This window comes from Engystomops pustulosus, chromosome 6, assembly GCF_040894005.1.
Source record: "Engystomops pustulosus chromosome 6, aEngPut4.maternal, whole genome shotgun sequence".
Taxonomy (NCBI): domain Eukaryota; kingdom Metazoa; phylum Chordata; class Amphibia; order Anura; family Leptodactylidae; genus Engystomops; species Engystomops pustulosus.
In genome coordinates, this window is record NC_092416.1 from 182,398,120 (window position 1) to 182,423,466 (window position 25,347).

A 25,347-nucleotide genomic window follows, 5' to 3' on the forward strand; every position below is an offset into this window, starting at 1 on the left:
AGGACGGGGGAGAACCCTGAGCCCAATCCCGGCTCCTCCACCTCACCCCCTGATACATGATGACATCAATGAGCAGAAGATCCTAGAAGTCACCCACAAGATGATGGAGCTGCTGACTGGAGAGGTGACACTGCTAGGAATGCTGGGACATTATACAGTAATGCTATGAAGGGATCTGGGTGATGACGGGATCATTGTGTGTGTCAGGTTCCTATAAGGTGTCAGGATGTGGCTGTCTATTTCTCCATGGAGGAGTGGGAGTATTTAGAAGGACACAAAGATGTGTACAAGGACGTCATGATGGAGGACCACCAGCCCCTCACATCAGCAGGTAATAGACAGGACTAAATCCACACGTCCTTTCATTATCTGTATGGAAAGAAGGAATTCAGTCTCTGTGTTTCCTGCAGGAATACTGATCCCAGGGGCGGTGAAGGAAGAGACGGAGCTTCTAGGTCAGTATGAACATGTACTAGATCTCCTGAAAGCACAAGAGCATCACCTTCTAAATGTAACCTCTTAGCGCTCAGTGCAGTAATAGTACGTCATGGAGCCGATGCCGGTGCAGCTCATCATCGGAGCTTTAGTGGCATTGGAAAACACGGGGTGTCGGCATCTGTCAGTATCTTACAGCTGACATCCCCATGAAAATCACTCTGACCAGATGTGTTAACCCATGAAAAACATCAGTATTGCAGGGTATTATAATGAACAAGCAAATGAATGATTGCTTGTTCGTGTCCCATAGTGGACCAAGTAAAATTAAGTAAAATAAATAAAAAAACAAATGAATAAACATGCCCCTAAAGCCCAAATACATAAAAAAGTAAAAAAAAAAAAAAAAACTCCCAACAAAATAATTTTAACTATCTTGTCCCAAATCAGATAATAAATAAATAAAATTAAAAGACAAGGGGGGGGGGGGGGGCACTGTTTAGGTTTAATCACCAGAGGCGACAGGGCTTTTTTACTGTGAGAACTGTCAATATGTGGAATAGCCTGCCTCAGGCGCTGGTCACAGCAGAGACAGCAGAGAGTTTCAAGAAGGGTCTAGATGCCTTTTTACACCTCAGTCGGAAGGTTTCCCGTGGATCTTCTTCGGTCTGGGTCCGTCTTCTCCAGCGGCTAGGCGGCTACATTTTCCAGGCATCTCTTGCGCTCTGATGACGACTTCCGGTCGCGATCATGTGCGTTTCGTCAGGGGAAGGGTCTCCTCAGACGGCACACCCCGCTTTATTGACCTGGTGGATTATGTTGGAAAAACTCGGACGCCTTCTCTGCTTCTTTCCCTGGATGCGGAGAAGTCGTTCGACAGAGTGCACTGGGGCTACCTTGAAGAGGTGTTGGGCAAGTTTGGATTTTCTGTAAAATGAGAGGAATTTTAGCACTCTATACGGAACCATCTGCCTATGTATCTCTAGCATGCTATACATCTAAATCCTTTTCTGACATCTTGGGCATCAAAGTGGGCTCTCAGACCCACAAGATCGGCCTACTTTGCCAACTATGTAATTATCGCATTAAGGGATCCACTCCAGTCTTTGGGTGGAGTGATCGCCCTGCATTTGGAATTTTTTTTCCCGCTTTCCAGTACACGATGTGGAAAATTAAATACCATCACTTAAATACCGTCACAAAGCTCTTTACATGGAAAAATAAAAAAGTTATAGATTTTTGAAGGTGGGGAGTGAAAAATGGAAATGAAAAAGCAAAAAAGGGCCAGGTAGTTAAGGGGTTAAATAAGTGAAAACAATTTATCCTGAATTTACATACGTGGTGCCCGTATCGTTTCTCTTCTCTTTTTTTCTGAGACAATGGATAAAGCATATTACCATAGATACTTGAATATAAGCCAACCCGAGTATAAGCCGAGACCCTTAATTTTACCACCAAAAACTGGGAAAACCTATTGACTCGAGTATAAGCCGAGGGTGTAGTATACAGCTAGCCAGCCCCCATGTGGTATACAGCCAGCTAGCCAGCCCCCATGTGGTATACAGCCAGCTAGCCAGCCCCCATGTGGTATACAGCCAGCTAGCCAGCCCCCATGTGGTATACATGTTAACCAACCAAAGGAAAACCTCAAAAAAGGGAGGGGTCATCACCCAAATGTACCCACTCGCTCGGCTCAAAGAGCCATTACTATGCACCAAAAGAGGGCGAGAGCACAAATTTATGTAAACGAAGTATAAAATTTCAAAATTTTATTCAATATAATAACAAGAAATATAAATTTGTAAATTACAACAACACTTATCATATGGAGAGCCGTAAGACTATCACATTTGAAGAAATATCTGGCTGAAAGAGTGGGTAGATATAGAAGCTACCGCAGCATGTATGTGCACTTGGCAAGAGACTGAGGCCAAAGAAAACTATGGGGACAATACCAGTTATAACATGTCCACATAGATAAAACAGTAATTGGATAATATTGGCAAAGGTAAACAGGGAAAACAAAGTTGCATTCTAGTGCTGCCAGTATTTATGACGAAAGTAACCACCAGCAGAAATTGAATGCAACAGTTTGAGAGCTGAGGATAACACAGGGGAAAAGGATTCTCATAGTAAAAGAATGTATCCCAAAATCAAATATATTACTCAGACCCATATATACCTTGTGTCATCTTGCCTGAGGACACATAAACACGCCGCGGTCCAAGAACCTCGACGTACGTTTCACCCTGCGGCTTCGTCAGGAGGCATATGACAGAAGTAAACACGGAAGTATATATACTGGATCAATTGGCAAATACATTGCACCTGTGTTGGGATATTGCGGCGCACATCCGCAGTGATGTCCGGATCCAATCACATGACCGCGCACGTGACCGGAACTCAAGCCGGCCCCTAAATGATGTCACCAGGAGTGTCCTGGCAACGATAGTAAGCGGCGCAGCCACAAGACGGGAGCTCGGACAGCGCACGCGCGGAGCGTGCTCATCTCCAAGACAGGTAGGTTTTAAATTGATGTTTTTGGTACAATAATTTGCAATGGGTACAATGCACAATACAGACACGGAATACACAAATAAATATCGCGGGGAAAAGTAGATACTATGTTGGTCATATAAAAATTGAACTTTCAATTCAGCATGTTATTATGAGAGATTAGGTATAAAAGAAAAAAGCAAAATATGTTATTTCATTGAAGTGCAGTTAGTGCATATCGTGCATCTATACACAAACCATTGTATATAGATGGGATAATGCCAATTCATTAAAATCGAAGACATAATGTGATCCATTCATTACGATCAAAACAAAGTGCAATTGTGCTTAGTATGTGTGTTACATATTAAAAATTCGTATATAGTTCATAGAAGTTAACAGTGCATGGTATACAGCCAGCCAGCCAGCCCCCATGTGGTATACAGCCAGCCAGCCCCCATGTGGTATACAGCCAGCCAGCCCCCATGTGGTATACAGCCAGCCAGCCCCCATGTGGTATACAGCCAGCCCTCATGTAGAATATAGCCAGCCCCCTGTATTATACAGCCAGGCCCCTGCTAAGCACGTTACAAATAAAAAACTTAATACTTACCCCCGGCGCGGCTCCCGATCACCGGCCGCTTATGCCTTCTTTCTTCTCTAGCAGGCAGAGTCGCGTCCATGCGATCTGCCGGCGGGCGCACACTATGATGCGGCAGTGTCGTCATCAGCGGCGACAGCGCTGCAGCATAGTGTGCGCCCGCCAGCAGGTCACATGGACTCGACTCTGCCGGCTAGAGAAGAAACAAGACAGAAGAAAGAAGAGAGAAAAGGAGCCACTGGGAACCGCACGGAAGATCGGGAGCTGCGCCAAGGATTCGGACATCGGAGGGTGAGTATTAAGTTTTTTAGTTTTTAATTGACTCTTGTACAAGCCGAGGTGAGGGTTTTCAGCGCATTTTATTTTATTTTTTTGAAAACCTCGGCTTATACACGAGTATATACTGTACTCGGCCCTTTGCCTAACACAAACTTACTGAGCACTGATCGTTCTAAACAGGAGCTCGGGTTAGGAAGGTTCTAAAGATCTTCAGCAGCCTAGAAAGGGAATCTATAAAATATCAAAATATTATAACATTTTATGTTTTTTGGGCAGATGACTGCAGCAGGAGCTCGGAGGGACATCTGATATCTACAGATTCTAAAGTAGAAGAAATTGAAGGAGATACATATAAAGACAGAGATCCATCCTCAGCACTACACAGCAATGGTCCTCCACCTGTTTCTTTGTTATTTGACGAATCTTTTTCATCATCACAGACTGGGAAAGGAGATGTAATCCAGAAATCAGATATTGGACAACAACTAATTCACGCAGAAGAGAAGCGATTTTCATGTTCGGAATGTGGGAAATGTTATAGAACTAAATCAGTTCTTGCTAGACATCACATGATTCACACTGGAGAGAAGCCATTTGCATGTTCAGAATGTGGGAAATGTTTTTTCCGAAAAATTGATCTTGTTAAACATCAGAGAATTCACACAGGAGAGAAGCCATTTTCATGTTCAGAATGTGGGAAATGTTTTGTCCAAAAATCAGATCTTGTTAAACATCAGAGAATTCACACTGGGGAGAAACCATTTCCATGTTCAGAGTGTGGGAAATCTTTTAGCCGAAAATCATATCTTGTTAGTCATCAAAGAATTCACACTGGGGAGAAGCCATTTTCATGTTCAGAGTGTGGGAAATCTTTTAGCCAAATATCAGATCTTGTTAAACATCAGAGAATTCACACTGGGGAGAAGCCATTTTCATGTTCAGAATGTGGGAAATGTTTTTTCCTAAAATCAAATCTTGTTAAACATCAGAGAATTCACACTGGGGAGAAGCCATTTTCATGTTCAGAATGTGGAAAATGTTTTTTCCTAAAATCAGGTCTTGTTGCACATCAGAGAATTCACACTGGGGAGAAGCCATTTTCATGTTCAGAATGTGGAAAATGTTTTTTCCTAAAATCAGGTCTTGTTAAACATCAGAGAATTCACACTGGGGAGAAACCATTTCCATGTTCAGAGTGTGGGAAATCTTTTAGCCAAATATCAGATCTTATTAAACATCAGAGAATTCACACTGGGGAGAAACCATTTCCATGTTCAGAGTGTGGGAAATCTTTTAGCCAAATATCAGATCTTGTTAAACATCAGAGAATTCACACTGGGGAGAAGCCATTTTCATGTTCAGAATGTGGGAAATGTTTTAATGGTAAATCAAATCTTGTTAAACATCAGAGAATTCATGAAGGAGAAAAACCATTTTCATGTTCAGAATGTGGGAAATGTTTTATCCAAAAACAAGATCTTGTTAAACAACAGAGAATTCACACAGGGGAGAAGCCATTTTCATGTTCAGAATGTGGGAAATGTTATAATGAGAAATCATATCTTGTTAAACATCAGAGATTTCACACTGGGGTGAAGCCGTTTTCATGTTCTGAATGTGGGAAATGTTTTGTCCAAAAACAAGATCTTGTTAAACATCAGAGAATTCACACTGGGGAGAAGCCATTTTCATGTTCAGAATGTGGGAAATGTTTTACCCAAAAATCAGTTCTTGTTAAACATCAGAGAATTCACTGCGGCTAGATACTATCCTCATGGATTTTGGACATGCAGTGGATTTTGTGGTACAGAAGTTGAGCATCAGGCAGCAATATTGCAGCATAAAAACAGATGATTTTTCTGCAGGTTTATAAATGGTTGTGGAATTGATGTTGGGGGTAAATTCTTCCATGTGTGCAGATAACCTTACTCTTCAAAGAATCTCGTACAAAGACAAAATCCCACTCACATTTAAGTCTAGAAAATATTGTAGCCACGAATCACATCTTCTTTATCATCGAGTGAAGCAGCCATTTTGTTGTTGTAGTGACATCTCGCTGGGGCCTCCACTGGTCATTCCCAGGAGACTCTGACTAATGACTTCTGTCCTCTAGGAGACCGTGACTTGTCGTACACTGCATGGATATGTAGTCATGCAATTTCATATATTTGTACGGTAAATGTTTCCTTCATTCTCAAAAAACAAAAACTTTTTAATTTTATTTTTAATCAATAAAAAAATGACAGAAAAACTGAAACCTCATTTATAAAAATCGTTTCATGTACACAATAATCTCAAATATTTTCACACATATGAGCGGGGTGAGCACACAAGACATGTCCATGAAAGAAAAACATAAAAATGGCGGTACTGGAATGCCAGTCATGCTGTTTGGGGGTAACTCATCCTGTATCCACCACTGCCTCTCCAGTGTCCTCCAAGCCTCTGGTGGGCCTCCCCGTTCCATATATATGAACTTTACGGATGTCTTCTCGGAGAAGCAAGGAGGCCAAGCACTGGCCATATGACTGCCCTATTGACCTGTTGCCGGGCACGTCTCTGCCACGGGGTCGGGTGTATAATCTGTCAGTACTTGAAACCATGGCTATATCGGCTTATGTGGAGAAGAATCTGCAGAAGTGGTTCATATGTAAGTCCTCTTCTGCTGATGCCGGATTCTTCTTCGAGGCCAAGAAGGATGGTTCTCTCTTCCCGTGCATTGAGTATCGCGGTCTTAATAAAGTTACGGTGAAGAACCACTACCTCAGATCACAGAACTCTTTGACCGCCTTCGTGGAGCCAAGTCTTCACCAAATTGGACCTATGAGAGAGTTAATAAGACTCTGGGCTGCTATCTATGCCATTGTGTCTCCGAGCAAATGAACCACTGGTCCACCCTGTTGCCTTGGGCGGAATTTTCCTACGATTCTCTGGACTCTCTCTACGATTCTCTGACGGTGCAGTTCCTTCTTTATTGTCTATGGACAACATCCACGCCCACCTCTCCCTCTGTCTGTTCCTTCTGATGTTCCCATGGTGGAAGAATTGGTTCAAGATCTCAAGTCCATCTGGAAGCAAACGGAAGCACTCTACTTTGGGCGACCGCCCGCACCAAAACCCAGGCTGAGAAGAAATGCAGGTTCCCTTCAGTCTTCTCCCTGGCTGATAAAGTGTGGCTGTCTTCTAGGTACATCCGGCTTCTTGGGTCCATTTTAGGCACTGAAGCGCATTAATCCTGTCGTGTGTAAGCTTCGTCTTCCTTCCACCATGCGCATCCCAAACCCCTTCCATGTCTCTCAACTGAAGCCAGTCATCCTGTACCGCTTCTCCCGGCATAGTCTGCTCCTGAGGCTGATTCCACCACTAGGGCGTTTGCATTTGCCCTAGTGGCTTGGGGCAACTGTATCTCTAGTAGGGATTGTCAAAAGATGGATAAAATAATTAAGAAAGCCTCCTCGATAGTAGGCCTGCAATTTGACAGATGGGAGGAACTTGTACAGTGTAGGATGATAAAGAAATTGGAAAAAATTAGAAATAATAGTGACCACCCAATGCATGGTGTAGTGCAAGCGCAGATTAGTGGTTTTAGCTCCCGTTTTATTCTTTTGCGTTGCAGGTCGGAGAGATTTAAAAAGACATTTATACCGGCCGCTCTCGAGCTATCAAATATCTTAATTAGGGGAGAATTAGGGATGTTTTAAAAAGTGAGATTATTGGAAAATGGGTACCATTTTATTACTTTATCATCTATGCGAGTAACTATTTATCGAATATTGGGTGAAATTTTATTCATATTTATTGTATTGGTGTTTTTATTCTGTTACATGGTATACGTGTTCCTATGTGATTATGTTGTTATGTGAGTACATATGTGATGTCTTGTCAATTTGATGTACTGCGGAGGTGACACTTTAAGTTCCCGTTTGGGATAATAAAGTATAATAATATCTTTCAGATAAAGGAGGTTCTGGATATGAAGACAGTTAGAGAGTTGTGGTTCCTCCTTATCGACTGGAAGTGGTTCATACCAGGATGAAAGATCCTGGGAGCCTGAAGACAACATCCTGGACCGTGTTGTTCTCCAGAGATTTCTCCAGACGAAGAAGAGGGGGAGGCCAGGGGGTGGGGTACGGTAACGGGTGCTCCTGCGACCCACACCTCCCAGTCCCTCAGCATAGCCTCGGAAGGCTGTTTTACCTGACCGCGTTCCAGTGATGTCTCCCGCTGTCTGGCACAAGCGTCCCCATCTCTTTGAGCACGCGCACACAAGCTCCTTGTGATTTAAAGGGCCAGTGCGCCGCTGATTGGCGCTGATCATCACTTGAGGAAAGCCATTGAGAAAGCGTTCCCTGACTGTGTATTACTGGTTGTGACCTCCTGCTATGTTCCTGACTCCGATTCTCTGCCGCCTGTCCCGACCTTCTGTTACATCCCCGACTCCAATCCTGTGCTGCCTGTCCTGACCTTCCGCTACATTCCTGACACCGATCTTGCCTGCTGACTCTGTACCCCGCCTTGGCAAAAACCGCTAGCAAGTTGCACCTGTGGAGCGACCTGGTAATATCCCGCCGCAGCAAGTCGAACCTGCTTTGGCACAGCCATGGCAATGCCCCCCACAGTACCCTAACGATATCCCAACAGCCTGTACTGCCCCCCACTAATGTGCCCCAGTAATATTCCCCAAAGCTCCTACAGTAATGCTCTTACAGCACCCTGCAATGTCACTTCAGCCACCTTAATGTGCCCCCTCTGCCTAATTTGTACAAAAAAGCCCTCTCATAGTCCCCTCTGTCTTCTTGCTGTGCACTGCAGGACTGAGAAGCAGTGACATCATCAGCTCACATCCAGGGCCACCACTAGGAATTTTGGGTTCCCTGACTGGAAGATTTTTGTGGGCTCCCCGCCGGTGTCCATTCCCACATTGATACATAACATTATACACAATTTTATTTTAGATAAAAACATTTTGAGCCCTGACAAGCTAGACTCTGCATGTGCCCACACAGTGTATACATAGCTCCTGCACATGCCCACTCAGTATATAGACAGCAGCAGCATATGTCCCCTCAGTATATAGATAGCCCTACCAGTCCACAGTCAGCCCCCCTTCCAGTTCAGATGCCTCCCTTTAGTGAAATGTCCAGCCAGATGCCCCATTTAATGGAAGGTGCACCACAGATGCCCCCTTTAATGAAATGTCCTGCCAGATGCCCCCTTTAATAAAATGTCCACCCCAGATGCCCCCTTTAATGAAATGTCCACCCAGATGCCCCCTTTAATGAAATGTCTTGCCAGATGCCGACCTCCTCATCAGATCTGGTCCAAGATGTATGTGGGTTCCTGCACCTCCTGTGCTCGTAATAAGCCATCACGCCTCAAACCCACTGGTCTCCTGATGCCATTGCCGATAACCAGCTGCCCATGGACTCACGTGGCTATGGACTTTGTCACGGACCTTTCATCTTCCTCATGTGAATACCGTCATCCGGGTGGTAACCGACCGCTGCCAGGTCTGCCATCTGCTCCTCGCCTTGCCAGCCAGTTCTTCACCCACATCTTTCGGCTACATGGACTTCCATTACATATTGTTTCGTATCCAGTGGTCCAGTTTGTCTCCCGCTCCTGGCGATCCCTGTGTAATCAGCTGCAGGTGAAATTGTACTTCTCTTCTGCGTACCATCTGGGCTGTTACCTACATCATTTTGTCTCTGTCCGTCAAGACAGGACTTGTCCACTTTGTTGCCGTGGGCAGAGTTCTCCTATAACTCCCTGGACTCGGAGTCTGCTTGTGCAGCCCCTTTCTTTATTGTTTACAGACGAATTCCACAACCACCTCTTCCTCTGTCCGCTCCCTTGGATGTGCCTGTGGTGGAAGAGTTGGTGCAAGAACTTAGGTCTATCTGGGAACAGACTCGTCAGTCTCTACTTCAGGCGTCTGCCCGCACCAAAACCCTGGCTTTCATCCAGATACGATAGGCTGAAAATCCTTAGATACAAGCTTGGACCATGTTTTCTGGGGCCTTTTGAGGTGGTGAAGCGCATGAACCACGCATACAAACTTCACCTTCAACTGCCCTGACCAACTGAACCTTACCACGAGACTGCCTCCTGCAAAAGTACCTCGACCTTGGCAGGCAACGCGGGCTAGTCGCACCTGTGGAATGACCTGGTGGCACCCCGCCGCAAGACCATCCCGCTTTGCAGCGGGCACTGGTGAAGGCCAGGTGCCACTTTGATTCCAGTCTCAGGTATCGGCTAGTACCATTTCCCGTGGTGGTCCAGAGGATCCACTTCATCCGATCCTGACACCTGCATTTCTAGCGTACATCGTGGCAGTGTCTGCTAGCGTTTCCGGATGTTTTTGATAACGCTAGCATTGTAACACTGCTGCATCTGTTGTAGCACTAGGAGCTGCTTACTTTAGTGGCGTTTTTATAGGTGAAAGTTCCATTTTAATAATGATGACTAACAATATCACATACATGCTGCTGCTGCTACTAATGAAAGATGAAAATGACACTTACCAATTATAATGAATACATAAAATGTAAAAGGTTGGAATCAAAAACTTGCTGCTGTGGAGGCAAAGGGAGAAATTACCGATAAGTGTTATTTTCATCTTCACCCCCCCCACCCCATTCCCGCATCCACAGCGGCACACGAGGAGGAATAACAGAGTAATCAGGTGGAGATAACCTCAGACAGCACTCTGCGGCCAAAAGATAGGTCCTGATTTGTTGAAAGATCTTATTTATATTGTTTGAAAAAGGTATTTGGGTGATCCCAGGCAGCTGCTCTAAAAATCTGTAACAAGGACACACCAGCATGCTCTGCCCGGGAAGCCGCCATAGGCCTTGTAGAATGAGTTTTTAGTCCAGACGGCACAGGAATGTCTTTCTTAATCCAGTGGTCAATTGTAGATTTGCTTGCCGTTTTACCCTTGTTAGACCCCTGGAATTGTACAAGGAGATGGTCATAGCCCCAAATTCCTCTGTCCGCTGTAAGTATAATAAAATACACCTACATACATCTAACGTAGGAAATTCTCATTCTCGAAGGTTAGAGTATAAGGAAGGGAGACATGTTTCTTGCTAGCAGTGGAATTTTGATACAACCTACAGTAAGGGGCCTTACAGGAAAAAGCATGAATTTGCCCCATCCTTCTAGTGGTAGATATGGCTAGTAAGAAGGCTGTTTTGAAACTAAGGAAACGGAGAGAAACCTGGGAAAGGTGCTCCAATGGAGTATTAACCAGTACTGATAATACTAAATTAAGGTCCCAAGGAGGAACAGAAGACTGCACATGAGGAGGGACTCTATAAGCCCCCTTGTTGAACCTTTTTACCAACAATCTGCTAACTTAAATTCCAAGAAGGCGCTAAGTGCCGAGATATGGACTTTCATCAAGGCTGCCCCGTAAAAAGTCCATAGGACAATGGAGCATCCTCTATGCCTAGAGGAGAGGCGATTCTACCATCAACATAGACAAAGGTTCTTTACTGTAAGAGCAGTGAGACTATGGAACTCTCTGCCGCAGGAGGTTGTTATGGCGGACCCTATGTACGTGTTCAAGAGAGGCCTGGATGACTTTCTGGAGAGAAAAAATATCACGGGTTAAACATTTATTTAATTCTTACAGGTTGGACTTGATGGACTTGCGTCTTTTTTCGGCCTTACATACTATGATACTATGAAAGAAGCTTGGTTCCATCTATCCTTAGAGAATTTAAGGAATACGTTTGCAACGTCCCTGCCGATGCATGGGCAGAGGAGTAGTTGCGAATAAGCCCCTTGTACCATCCAGTATATAGAGAGGTAATTGTGCAGCGGTAGATACTGCCTGGATAAGCAAAGGTTAACATTATTTAATGTTGTCATCCAATGATATACCTCAATGCATTTAATTGTGAACTGGAATGTGATTGGGGAGTGAGCCACCACCTGACCAGAAGGAGTAACAAAACCCCTGGACAGGAAGTGACACGCTCTCTTGGAATCCAGCTCTCTTACCAGAGACACCTCAGAGCACATGCTCTGACCACAGCCTGCACCTGCATCCAGACTGGTGACCCAACTCATGAGGTTCCCTCTCCAAGATCACTCCAGTAACCTGCACTTGTACAGAATCTTTTGGCCTGTTGTAGCTGTTGGTTCGAAGCACTGTAATTTACTTTTATGCATAACACTGCCTCTGTCTGGTCCCTGTTACGACTGTATCACCATCAAGGGTGCCCCATCTATCTACCAGGGACACATACTACAGACTCTAAGGCAGTGGTGGCAAACCTATGGCATGGGTTTAGTGTCCCAAAGCCACCTGCCTGCTGCCTGTGACATATACACAGAGCAGCTCCAGCCCAAGTTTGTCCATATTTGAAAAAGGGTCCAAGCACCCAAAACGCGTCATAGGACCTGTCTTTTATCATATTTATTTATGTTTTTTCTGTATTTTGGCCTGTTTTAACAATAAATTTAATATCCTAGACACTATTTTTGTTTCAGTGGAGTATCTAATTGGCGCCCCGATAGTGCTCATTTTTTCCATATTTCTTCTATACAGAGTTAACCAGGCAGGGCGTAGTGGTGACACACGTGCCCGAAGACGGTACCTTCTCCCTGTTACTGGGTACCAACGTCCTCCGCAACTGCTACCCTGAAGTGCTGAAGGCTCTCTACAACTCTCTACCAACCGTGCCCAGTGATTCTCGGAAGGCAATTCAGGAGACCATGCAAGTCCTAGCGGCGCAACAGAAGTTTGCTGGCCCCAATGGAGAAATCTGCAGAGCCCGGATCAAGGATCCACAACCTGTCCGCCTTAAACCTGGGACTGAGACGTTAATATGGTGCCAAGCCTGCATGGGCGTTCAAGGGCAAGACTACCAGGCTATGGAAGAACCCCTACCAGCTGACGAAGACCTGCCCATTCTAGTCGCCAGGAGCCTAGTCACAGTATCTAGAGGACAAGTACCCATCAGACTGCTAAACGTGGGAGACTCCCCAGTGGATCTGAGAAGATACCAAGCCATAGCCACCCTCTTCAGCGTCCACTCTGAAGACTTAGTGGAAACCTCTCTGTCTGCCTCCCAACAGCTGGAGGTGAAACAAAGTGGTGAAGGTGAGCCTGCCGAGCAGTCCTGGTGTCTGAAGCTCAATATTGGAGACAACAATATTACTCCTGCAGACCAAGTACAAAGTGTCCCGGATGTCGTCATGAAGCACCACCAGGCCTTCAACAAACACCCGCTGGATTTTGGGCAGACTACCCTGATTCAACACACCATCCCTACTGGCTCTCACCCTCCTATCAAAGAGAGGTATCGGCCCATTCCTCTAGCCCGTTACCAAGAGGTGAAGAAGCTGGTGCAAGAGAAGAAGACAGCCAATGTTATCTGGGAGAGTCACAGCCCATGGACTGCCCCGCTTGGATGGAACTCTTCACTTCTGTGTTGACTATAGAAAGATCAACAATATCACCCACAAGGATGCCTATCCTTTGCCTCGAATTAAGGAATCCCTCGCAGCCCTAGGGTCAGCTGCCTACTTCTCTACCCTGGATCTGACCAGTGGCTATTGGCAAGTGGCCATGGCACCTGAAGATAGGGAGAAGACGGCTTTCACAACCCCAATGGAGAGCAGAGTGAGAAGCAGCCTTCCAAATGCTGAAGCAAAGGCTGACTGAGCCTCCGTGTTAGGATACCCAGATTACAATCTACCCTTCATACTCTACACCAATGCCAGCAAGCAGGGATTAGGAGCTGTACTATCCCAGCTTCAGAATGGAACTGAAAGGGTCATAGCCTGCGCCAGCCGTTCCCTTCGAGAACGGGAACAGAACGACCAGAATTACAGCTTATTCAAGTTGGAGTTTCTGGCGTTAGTCTGGGCTGTTACTGAAAAGTTCAAGGACTACCTAGCTGCTTCCTTCTTCACTGTCTTCACAGACAACAATCCCTTGGCGCATCTGAACACCGCCCGGCTTGGAGTCCTGAAGCAGCAGGTTAGCGAACTTCAATTTTACTATCAAGTACCGGGCTGGCAAGACCAACGACAATGCTGATGCTCTGTCCTATCTCGTTGACCAGTGGGAGGGACCCTCCATGGATGCTCAGTGGGAAGATGTGGAGATACCAGCGTTCTATGCCTGATTTGTGCGCCAAGAGGCCCAGAGAGTCTACTCCTTACCCTCAGAAGCTACCCCACCAGAAGAGTCTGCGCCACCGGCAGAAAAAGACCTATGTATGAGTCTGCAGGCTGATAGCCGCGCCATAGGAGAACTGATGGACTATCTCTCTAGTTGGCGAGTGCCTGAACGGATTCGTCAGAGAAGAGCCAATGGGTAATTGTCCCAATTGTGACGCCAGAGGAAGACTCTGAGTATGCATCAGGGCCAGCTGAAAAGGAGAACTCTGGATCCTATCACCTATGACCGGCTGTACCAGATTGTGATTCCCCAGATGGAAGCCAAGATAGTGCTGGATATGTACCACGACCAGTCCGAACACTTCAGCACTCAGAAGACTGAAGCTACTACTGGGTGAACATGAAGCCCGACATCGAGGCCTGGTGCTGGGAATGCCAAGCAAGCGCCATCGCTTGATGAGAGCGACACAATCAAAGGGTCCCTCTACATCCCATTGTGAGCCAACGGCCTCTGGAGGTCCTGGCTCTGGATCACGTGAAGTTGGAGCCCAGCAGATCCAGTCACACGTATGCCCTGACAATAATCGACCACTACACCAAGTTTGTGGTCGCAGTACCAGTCAGAGACTTGTCCGCCAGGACCACCACAGCGGCCTTGTAGAAGAGCTTCATCCTCCCTTATGGCTGTCCGGATAAAATCCTTATGGACCAGGGAACTGCATTCGAGTGACAAGTGTTCCAAGAGCTGTGTACCCTCTATGGCTGCAAGAAGCTGAGGACCACAGCCTACCATCCTCAGGGCAATGGACTCTGTGAGAAAATGAACCAAACTCTTATAATTTCCGGGTCTCTTAGATCAGTAAATTGTGAGTTTGTTTCTTATTGTGTATATTTTAGTAGTTTTTATTCAATATATGTTGTATGTACGTGGTATTTTTGTATTTTTGTAATGTATTTAAAATGTGTCTTTATGGCCTTCTGTGACAACTTTCTTTTCCTCCGTCGGGGGATAATAATAATAAAATTGTTTATTATCAACATGCTGAGGACCCTGAGCCCTGCAAATTACTACCGGAGTTAGTATACCTGTACAATAATACCACCCATTGTTCCACAGGATACACTCCCTACTACCTGATGTTCAGGAGACATGGCCATCTCGCTGCACATATGGCCTTGGACATGGAACCCCCTGACTCCCAATCTCTACTCCCCCAGACTGATTGGGTTCAGGAACACCAGAGGCGCCTGGCGGATGCCAGAGAAATTGTGGACCATCGGGTGGAGGAAGCCTGAGACAAACTTTGACCGCAATGTCTGCGCTGAACCTCTTGCCCCCGGAGAACGAGTGTGGCTAAAAAACAACCATCCCACCAGTAAGCTAGATGGGCGTTGGGAGAGTGAGAAATACCTAGTTAGGGACAGTCTCTCCCCTGAAGTCTACAAGATTTCAAGAGGAGACCGTCCATCACTCCTGGTACACAGGAGAACCGGCTGAAGAGATGTTTACGATCCTTCACCCCTGTGTCAAGTCCTCTGACCCCAAATTCTAGTCCAAGAGCCCCATTGTGTTCATCCACTCCTAGTTTTCTTGAACTTGTGACTGTGCCTCAATTCTGTGTCATTGGGGAAGATTTATCAAGCTGTCTGAAAGTCAGAATATTTCTAGTTGCCCATGGCAACCAATCACAGCCCCCCTTTAAAATATTCATGAGCACTTGTAAAATAAAAACTGAGCTGTGATTGGTTGCCATGGGAAACTAAAAATAGTCTGACATTCAGACAGCTTGATAAATTTGCCCCATTGTCTCTACTCCAGCGAGAGTTACTCCAGAGAGGTCATCATCCCCGCTGCAGTCGTACTGCACGTATGTAAATGTATTACTATTTGTCATCTTGTCGGGCGGCACAGTGGCTGAGTGAGTAGCACTTCTGCCTTGCAGCACTGGGGTCCTGGGTTCGAATCCCACCCAGGTTAACATCTGCAAAGAGTTTGTATGTTCTCTCCGTGTTTGCGTGGGTTTCCTCCGTGTCCTCCGGTTTCCTCCCAGACTCCAAAACATACTGGTAGGTTGTTTAGATTGTGAGCCCCATGGGGACAGGAACCGATTTGACATGCTTTGTGCAGAGCTGCGTAATCTGTGTGCGCTATATAAATAAAGAATTATTATTATTATTATTCATCAAGGAAGAAGAGTTTTAGAACAAATAGTCAGGCCTTGGTGCAAGGAGTGGATTCAGGACATGACACCACACCTTTCCCTACTATACAGTGGGTTTAGGGGCGTTAGCTACCCACTGTCACATATGTATGTATTTTGTGTACCTAGTCCAACACCAACCCAGGTGCCTGTATCCAGGACCATGGGCGGTTTGTCCCCTACACTGCACATAGCCAGCACTTCCCTGAAAGTACCACCTATCCCATCTTTACTCCTACCGGCTGTAATACACCACATGGACCCTCTGGAGCCCATCTGCTGCTGGACAGCGTTGGTTCTCTTTACTCCCATCCGGTCCAAAGCCGAGCCGTCGGCGGCTCTTTCAATTGCCCTCGGGGCATGCAATGTCCCTGCCGATGCATCGGCAGAGCAGTAGTTGCAAATAAGCCCCTTGTGCCATCCAGTATATAAAGAGGTAATTGTACAGCGGTAGATACTGCCTGGATAGGCAAAGGTTAACATTATTTAATGTTGTCATCCAATGATATACCTCAATGCATTTAATTGTGAACTGGAGTGTGATTGGGGAGTGAGCCACCACCTAGCCAGAGGGATTAACAAACCCCCTGGACAGGAAGTGACACGCTCTCTTGGAATCCAGCTCTCTTACCAGAGACACCTCAGAGCACATGCTCTGACCACAGGCCTCCTAGGCCTCAGCTCCCACTATAGAGCTACAGAGTAACAGTCCACCTTCAGGGCTGTTACTGAATAATACCCAGGACTAAAGCTGCAGCTTACAGCATTGGACACAGCTACCTCCCAGGCTGGTGACCCAACTCCTGAGGTTCCCTCTCCAAGATCACTCCAGTAACCTGCACTTGTACAGAATCGCTTGGCCTGTTGTTGCCGTTGGTTCGAATAAAGAACTGTAAGTTACTTTTATGCACAACACTGCCTCCGTCTGGTCCCTGCTATGGCTGTATCACCATCAAGGGTGCCCCATCTATCTACCAGGTACAAATACTACAGACTCTAAGGGTTGCCCCAGGGAGAACCAGTACCACAGCCTCTCCCTAATCTAATTTCTTGCACACACCATCCGCTGGAGACCTGCCAGGCTGTGGGACAGCCCTCCGGTCCCCATACCAAGCACCGTGACACTAGCGTGCCTAGGCCGCAACCACCAGCCACTCCGGTATTCTGGGCCCCGGCTGCCTCCAGGTCCCAAGAAAAGGCTAGGCCCTGGTGGGGGATGTTGCAAGTTCCAAATTCTACTATATTTTAGAGGTCACAATCGTACGACTTGATAAAGAGGGTAGCAATTACCTTCTCTGATAGTCCTTTGTTCTTTGCTAAAGTCAGTCCCCACACTGTCAGACAAAGTTGATGGACTGCTGGATGAAAGACTGGACCCTGGAATAGAAGGTCTTTGCACACTGGCAACTCCATGTAATCCCATTTTGCCATCTCCAACTGAAGCGGAAACCAGGATCTTCTTAGCGAGAATCGAGCCACCAAGATCACCTGAGACCGGGACTCCTTTATTTTCAAGACCACCCTGGAGAGGAGAGAAAAAGGGGGATAGGCATACATAAGGCCGTGCGGCCACCATTGTCCCAGAGCATCTACCCCACATGAGGAATCTGCACTGGTAAAATGAAAGCTAAGGTGTGATTGGCTGTCAGGGGCAACTAGAAATATTCAGAATTTCAGACAGCTTAATAAATCTGCCCCATTGTCTTTCCCTTTCAAGTGTACAGCTGAAATAGAAGATAAATTCTTTTCTGCCCAGCAAAAAAGTTGATATGCAATCTATATTAAGGTTTTGCTTCTCGTACCCCCCTGCTTGCTGATGTACACAACTGCTGCTTTATTGTCTGAAAGAATTTTCACGTGGCCACCCTTTACTGTAGATTCTAGGGTTATCAGGGCTTGGAAGATTGCACAAAGATCTCTTGCGTTCAACTGAGTCGGACTCCAGAATTGATTGACAGGGAAGCTTCCATACTTTGGGGTATGATAACCAACTTGTCCAAACACTGACTTGAATTGTCCCAGGAGGATAGGATGAACCCTTGAAGAGCTCGGGAGTGAGCCTGAGCCCACTGGAATGTTGGATCTTAGAAGTCCTAGCAGCTTTATTACTTCGCGTTTTATGCCAAAGTTCTGTAAACAAAAGCAGAGACATATTCTGAGATTGAAATGACCTTTTCTGGGGGTAAAACGTTTTTTATCTGGACGTTGTCTAGCAAGGCACCTAAAAATACTTTCTTCTGGCAAGGAGCAAGACTGGATTTCTCGATATTTATGATCCACCCCAGCTCCGTCAATGTTTCTGATATCTGCTGGATATGAGACAAAAGCAGGTCTTCTGAGGAAGCAGCAATCAGTAGATCATCCAAATATGTTACTATTTGGATACCTTTGAAATGGAAGAATGCAGCAACTTTGGCCATAATCTTTGTGAATATTCTGGGGGCCGATGACAATCCAAAAGGCAGCGCCTGAAAATATTTTATACAGCCATCTATAACAACTGCAATTCTTAATTACCTATGGGAAAGTCTGTGTCGCTGAGATCTAGAGTCACCAAATAGTGATGTTCCTGAAGCACACTGACCGTCGTCCAAATCTTTTGAACTTTTTGTTCCTTAGGAAAAAATTCGAATTTTTAAAATTGAATATAGCTCTGATCGAACCCCTCGGTTTTTTTATTTTTTTTATCAGGAATAGTGATGAGTAGAACCCTTTTCCTTGCAGAGCTGAAGGGACTGGTACCAAGACTTCCTTCTCTACCAGCTTCAGAATTTCTTCTTTCAGTGCTATTGGTTCACCTGCTTTTGCATAACACAGAAGCGGCTTGGGGGTTTGTCTTGGAATTCCAATCTGTATCCCGACTGGACCAGATGCAGCACCCAGCGAGAAGAGGATAGTTTTTTTCAGGCCTGATAACCTTAGTCTGACCTTAGTCTACTCCCAACTAGGAACCTGGCCTCATGATTCCTTACATTTATCTTTTCCGAAATTTGGGTTGAACAAGAAGCCTTTTCCTCTTCCTCTGACTGGCTGGGACTTCTCCGGAACTCCCCTTCTTCTGAAGTCTGACTGGTATTTCCTTTGGTTCCAAAAATACTGGCGGTTGAGAAAAAAACCTTTGTTCTTGAGGAAATCCTTTCTTTCGATCTGAAGCTTTCTCTAATATGTCATCCAATGTGGATCCAAACTATCTATCTCCTTCATATGGCAGGAGAACATAACATGGTTATCGGTGTCTCCATTGTAAGCTTTTAACCAGGTGGTTCTTCTGGTCACATTGGATAGTGCTAATAATCTAGCAGACAATTTTAACAAGTTTGCAGAAGCATCCCCCATGAAGCTAGCTGCTTGTTACAGTACTGGAAGGGATTCCACTATAGCTTCTCAAGAAATACCAAAAACTAGATGTTGTTCAAGTTGAAACAACCATATTTTAAGCCCTCTTGCCGTGGAAGTTGCAGCAATACTCGGATGTAACATTGCCAGTGAATTCTCCCAAGCCTTCTACAACAGGCCATCCGCTTTTTTTATCCATAGGATCTTTTAACATTCCCACATCTTCAAAATCTAAAGTAGCTTTTTTAGAGATTTTTGCAATGGATGCAACTACCTTCAAGACTGAATCCCAAAACTTGGAATCCTCTTCTATAAACAGGTTTTTTGTGTTTAAAATTCTGGGAAATGCCTGATCTTCTTTCTGGTTGTTTCCATTCTTTTTTAATGATGGACTCAATGTTTTCATGTACTGGAAAAAGTTGAATTATTCTTACCGTTAATTCCTTTTCCATTAGTCCACCATGACGGCCCCACATGGAGGATGACCCTTGACCCTGCAGGGACAGGAAGCGGAGAGGTTAAAACACCCCCCCCCCCCCTGCATCCACATACCAGTGGCTTCCAATAACGTAACTTGGCAGTGGATACAACCCATTTATTATATGTTTTATTCACATACAGCATAGGCATAATACATTCAAATTATCAACAATATGACGTAGGGTGGGAATATACATGGGTCGTCATGGTGGACTAATGGAAAAGGAATTAACGGTAAGAATAATTCAACTTTTCCCCTAGCATCCCCCATGACGGCCCCACATGGAGACATAACAAATAATCATCTCTTAGGGGGGGGGGGAAACAGCCTGTAATACCTTCCTACCGAAGGCTAACTCTCTAGTATGTCTAGTAAGTCTAGTCTATAATATTTAGCAAAAGTCATATGACTGGACCAGGTTGCAGCCCTACAAATTTCTTTTATTGATGCTCCTCTCTTCTCTGCCCAGGATGTTGCCATGGCACGAGTTGAGTGTGCTTTAACTGTTCCTGGAGCATCTAATTGTTGAGTTGTGTATGCTGCTCTGATGACTGACTGAATCCATCTTGCAATTGATGCTTTGGAAGCTTTCTTGCCCTTATTCCTGCCTCCATACTGAATGAGGATGTTGTAATCTTGTCGCCAAGATTCAGTCTGTTTGAGGTATTGTAATAGAGCTCTTTTGACATCCAAGAAGTGCCAGGCCACCTCTTTTTGATTTTTTTGGATCCTGACAGTGTTATTCTGTCACTAGATATCTTTAAATAAGGCTCTCTAATGGAGAGGGCTTGTATTTCTCCCAATCGTCTAGCTGAGGTTATAGCTATTAGAAATGTTATTTTTGAAGTAAGATCTTTTATGCTAGCTGACTCTAGAGGTTCAAATGGGGGACCAGTTAGATAGTTTAAGACTAAGGAGAGATCCCAAGTAGGAACATTTTGTTTGAATTGCGGCCTCAACCTGGAGGTAGCCTTAACAAATCTCTTAATCCATCTATGTTCTGCAAGAGGTATATCAAAGAATTCCCCCAAAGCCGATATCTGTACCTTCAGTGTATTGGTTTTTAGACCTTTTTCAAATCCTGCCTGTAGAAAATCCAGGACCTGAGAAATATTGGGAGATAACTGATTAGGGGTTGTTGCTCCACAAAAAGACACAAATCTTTTCCATATTTTGGAATATATTGCAAAAGTTATCGGTTAACCACTTAAGTGTAGATATCACACTATCTATCAAGCCTCTTGATCTCAACAGTCCCCATTCAGGACCAAGCCGAAAGCTTCAAATTTTGCGGGTTTGGATGATATAATGGTCCCTGATGAAGAAGGTCCTTCCGATCTAGAAGTAACACTGGCTCTGCTACTGCTAAGTCCTTTAGCGTTGCAAACCAACTTTTCTTGGGCCAAAAGGGGACTATCACAATCACCTTTGCTTTGTCCGAGATAATCTTTTGTATCATCTTGGGAATTAACGGCAATGGGGCAAAGGCATACGTCAATAGGGCGTCCCGCTTGTGATTGAAAGCATCCCTCTGAAGAATTGAAACTTCTTTTTGTAGCGAGAAGAAACGAACCGCTTTGGTGTTTTCTCTGGTAGCAAAGAGATCTATTGTTGGAACTCCCAAACTTCGTGGTATCTGTCCATATACTTCCTGGTTCAGAGACCATTCGTGATGGTCTATCAATCTCCGACTCAGAAAGTCCGCAATTACATTTTGATCTCCTTTTAAATGTATTGCTGTTAGGGATAAGAGATTGTTCTCTGCCCGGTGAAGATTTTTCTTGACAGATGCAACAAGTCTTGACTCCTGGTGCCCCCTTGATGGCGGAGATAGGCTACTGTCGACACATTGTCTGAATAGATTTTGACGTGGGAGTTTTCCAGATAATGGGAACCCCCCTTCAGCACTTCCCAGACTGCTTTCAGCTCTTGATAATTTGAGGATCTTTTCTGAGTCGTTAAGGGCCACCGACCCTGGAGATATCTTCCTTCCAGATATGCTCCCCATCCTGACAGACTTGCATCCGTCTGAATGACCTTTACCGGCCAAGGAAACCAATGAATTTCTTTTTCCAGATGTTCCTCTTTTGTCCACCAAATTAGGGATGCCTTTATGGATGGTGGTAGATCCAGGTGTAAGAGATCCTTGTCCCATGATGACAGAATCCAGCTCTGAAAGGTCCTCGTATGACTCTGGCTCCACTGGACTGCGCCTATGCAGGCAGTTAGATGACCCAACACTTTCATCGCTTCCCTTACTGTGCAATAATGACATTGCAGAAATGACAACATTTTCTGTATCACGAGACTCCTTTTCTCCTCTGGTAGAAAGGACATCTGGAGGCTCGAGTTTAGTCGTGTACCCAGAAAGGTAGTCTCTCTGTTGGGAGTAAGATTGGATTTTTCCCAATTGATGATCCATCCCAGTTGTTGTAGGGTTGAAATTGTCATATTTCTGTGCAGGATCAATTCTTCTTCTGTTGTGCCAACTATCAGCAGGTCGTCCAGATATGGAATGATCTTTACCTTCTTCATTCTCAAATGGGCTACAATTTCTATCATAATCTTTGAGAAGGTCCTTGGGGCTGATGAGGCCCCGAATGGTAAAGCCCTGTATTGGAATCTGACTATATCGTTTGTTGGAGAGGGGATCGCAAATCTGAGATACTTTTGGGATTGTAAGCAAATTGGTACATGGTAATAGGCATCTTTCAGGTCTATAGTGCACAGGAATGCATGTAGAGGGATGAGAGTGGTGGCTGAACTGATCTTCTCTAAATTGAATTTCCTGTACAGAATGAATTTGTTTAATTACTTTAGGTTGAAAATCAGACGAAAGGAGCCATTGTTTTTTTTTTTATCAGAAACAGCGGGCAATAATGTCCGTCCAACACTGCATCCTTCGGTACGGGTACTATTACCCCATATCTCGTAGCTTTATGACTTCCTGCCATAACTTGAGATAGAGAATGATTTTGTAGATTCTTTACCACAAACTTTCTGGTGGGAAGGGCTGTTAGCTCCAATTTGTAGCCATTCTCCAACAGATTCAAGACCCAGGCATTCGTTGTTATTTCTGCCCACCGTTGGTAGAATCCTAGAAGTCTTCCCCCCCACTCTGGCGTTATTGCTTCCTGAATGGCTGTGTTGTATTGCTGGAGCTGAGGAGGAATCCCCTTCCTTTTCCTCCTTTGGGGTAGCTTCATCTTCCCTGCTTACCTTTCCCTTTATAAGGAAATCTCTTTTCTCTTGGGTCATGTAAGTGTTGTTTTTTCGGGACAGATTTTGTTTCTGGAAACCCTTTTCTTTTATCTGCGGCCTTCTCTAGAATAGCGTCTAGTTCCGGTCCAAAAACATACTCCCCTTGGAAGGGAATGCCACACAATTTTGATTTGGAACGAAAGTCACCACTCCATTGTCTCAGCCACAAAGTACGTCTGGTGGAATTTGAAAGTGTGCTCTCCTTTGCGCTGAACCTCACTCCTTCTGCTGATGCATCGGCTATAAATGCTGTGGCAGATTTTAAGGTTGGTATAGTATCCAAGAGTACATCCCTTGGGGTTCCATTTCTGATATGGTTTTCCAACTCCAACAACCAGAAAAACATTGTGCGAGCCACTGATGTTGTTGTTATATTTGCTTTCAGATTCAACATACTAGCCTCCCAGGCTTTCTTCAACAGGCTATATGCTTTCCTATCCAACGGATCTTTCAATTGTATTGCATCCGTCTTTTTTGCAATTTTTGTTACCTGTATATCTTGTATAATCTTGTTCATCAAATATTAGCCTATTTTTAGGAGGAGAGTGTTTCCAGTTAATGAGACCCTAAAACAATTGATCCTAGAAGAATGGAGGGAACCAGAAAATAGGATCTTGATATCCTATTTTCTGGTTCCCTCCATTCTTCTAGGATCAATTGTTTTAGGGTCTCATTAACTGGAAACACTCTCCTTCTTTTTGATTTTAAAATCCTGTACTGACTTTGTTTCTTCAATATCCTCAATTTTTAGTGTATCCCGTACATCTTTAAGGAGAGCATCCAGATCATCCGAAACAAACATATACTTTGATTCCATTTTAGATGCTGAGGAAGAGGGGGGTGGCTCCATCTCAAATAGCTCCATATTAGATGTGGAAGCCTGATCTGCAGTTCGGTTTTTTGTAATTGGGTAATAGCTTATTATAACACATATTGCATCTTTTGGAGGATGTTTTCTTCTTCTCCGCCTCTTTAGTTCTCTCCTATTCTTTAGGATCCTGCTAAGGAGAAGGAGACCAGGAAATTTATGAAACCATTCGGTAAGGGAGGATAAGTCCCCCCGTCCCCCCAGATACCCCCTGAAACCACTCACAGGAGTTATAGGCTGGGTTCTGGTAGCACTACATCCATAAACAGGGATTCCATGCCTCCAATCTAAATAGTTAATTTCAAATCATAACATGTTCTACAAGAATGTAATTCCTGCCCTTGTACAGAATTAAGACTGCACCTGTATAAACAGAATAAGGCTTTTAGACATTGCATAAGAACATTAAAGGCATAGCCCAAAGCATGGTACCTTACACCCACTGGGTTTGAAGTGTCACGACCGAGTTACTGCTGATGCAATCCTTTAGATCTCAGAGCAGCGTGCACCTCGATTAGCGCTAGCTCCACGAGTAGAAATCCTGTAGACCTTAGATCAGCGTGCGCCACGTTCAAATTTGGCGCCCTGCGCCAGTTTTAAAGAAATTGCCGCCACGTCACTTCCGGGGCGACGCGGCCCACCAGAAGTCGTCATTCGGCTCCCGAACACGGTTGGGAGCAGCAAGATGGCGCCGCCGGGTGTCTTTGGCTTCCCGGAGCCGCAGGCAGAGCCAGCTGGAGACTACGTGGGACCAGGAAGAGGACGCCCGGCGCTGATCGCGGCCCCCAGTCTCCGGGGATCCTCCATGCAGGGCCGTCATGGGGGACGCTAGGGGGAAAACCTGTTTTTTTTCTCCCAGACCCTGGAACATCTGGTGTTGGTTGGAAAGAGACTCCTCCAAGCCCATAGTAGCCGTCAAGGCCCTAAGCAGAGAATATGTCTCTTCTGTCGAAGCAGCAAGATCTTCCTGGAATTCATCTGGATTCATCTGCTTCTCCTTCTTCCAATATCGGAACCAGTTTTACTTCAGGCTGCATCCTGGATGTGGAAGGAGTAGCCGGTGGAATGGATTGCTGCGCAGGTGGTCATTTATTGATTGGTGGCTGCGCAGTTGCTGGGCAGGTGCTGACACTTGGCTTCACTTTTTGCCCTAGGGTTCTAGAATTGAATTTCCAAAAAAATAAAAAATACTTTTAGAATACTAAACCACAAAAAGGAGAATTATTCTCACCGTTAATTAGTTTCCATT

At 45.1% G+C, this 25,347-nt stretch overlaps 1 protein-coding gene across 2 annotated transcripts in view; it reads left to right on the forward strand.

Annotated features, from left to right (window-relative positions):
• The window catches only part of LOC140065389 (uncharacterized), a 61,735-nt gene that overhangs the window by 21,073 nt on the left and 15,315 nt on the right, over nucleotides 1-25,347 (forward strand). Inside the window, exons 3-4 of one of the 2 annotated variants that reach the window (XM_072112993.1) lie at nucleotides 4,211-5,538; nucleotides 8,155-8,168. In XM_072112993.1, the coding sequence (XP_071969094.1) occupies nucleotides 4,211-5,538; nucleotides 8,155-8,168 (1,342 nt within the window). Of the gene's footprint in view, nucleotides 1-358; nucleotides 456-4,087; nucleotides 6,069-8,154; nucleotides 8,169-25,347 lie in introns of those variants that run through there. The other variant, XM_072112992.1, reaches the window with a different exon arrangement.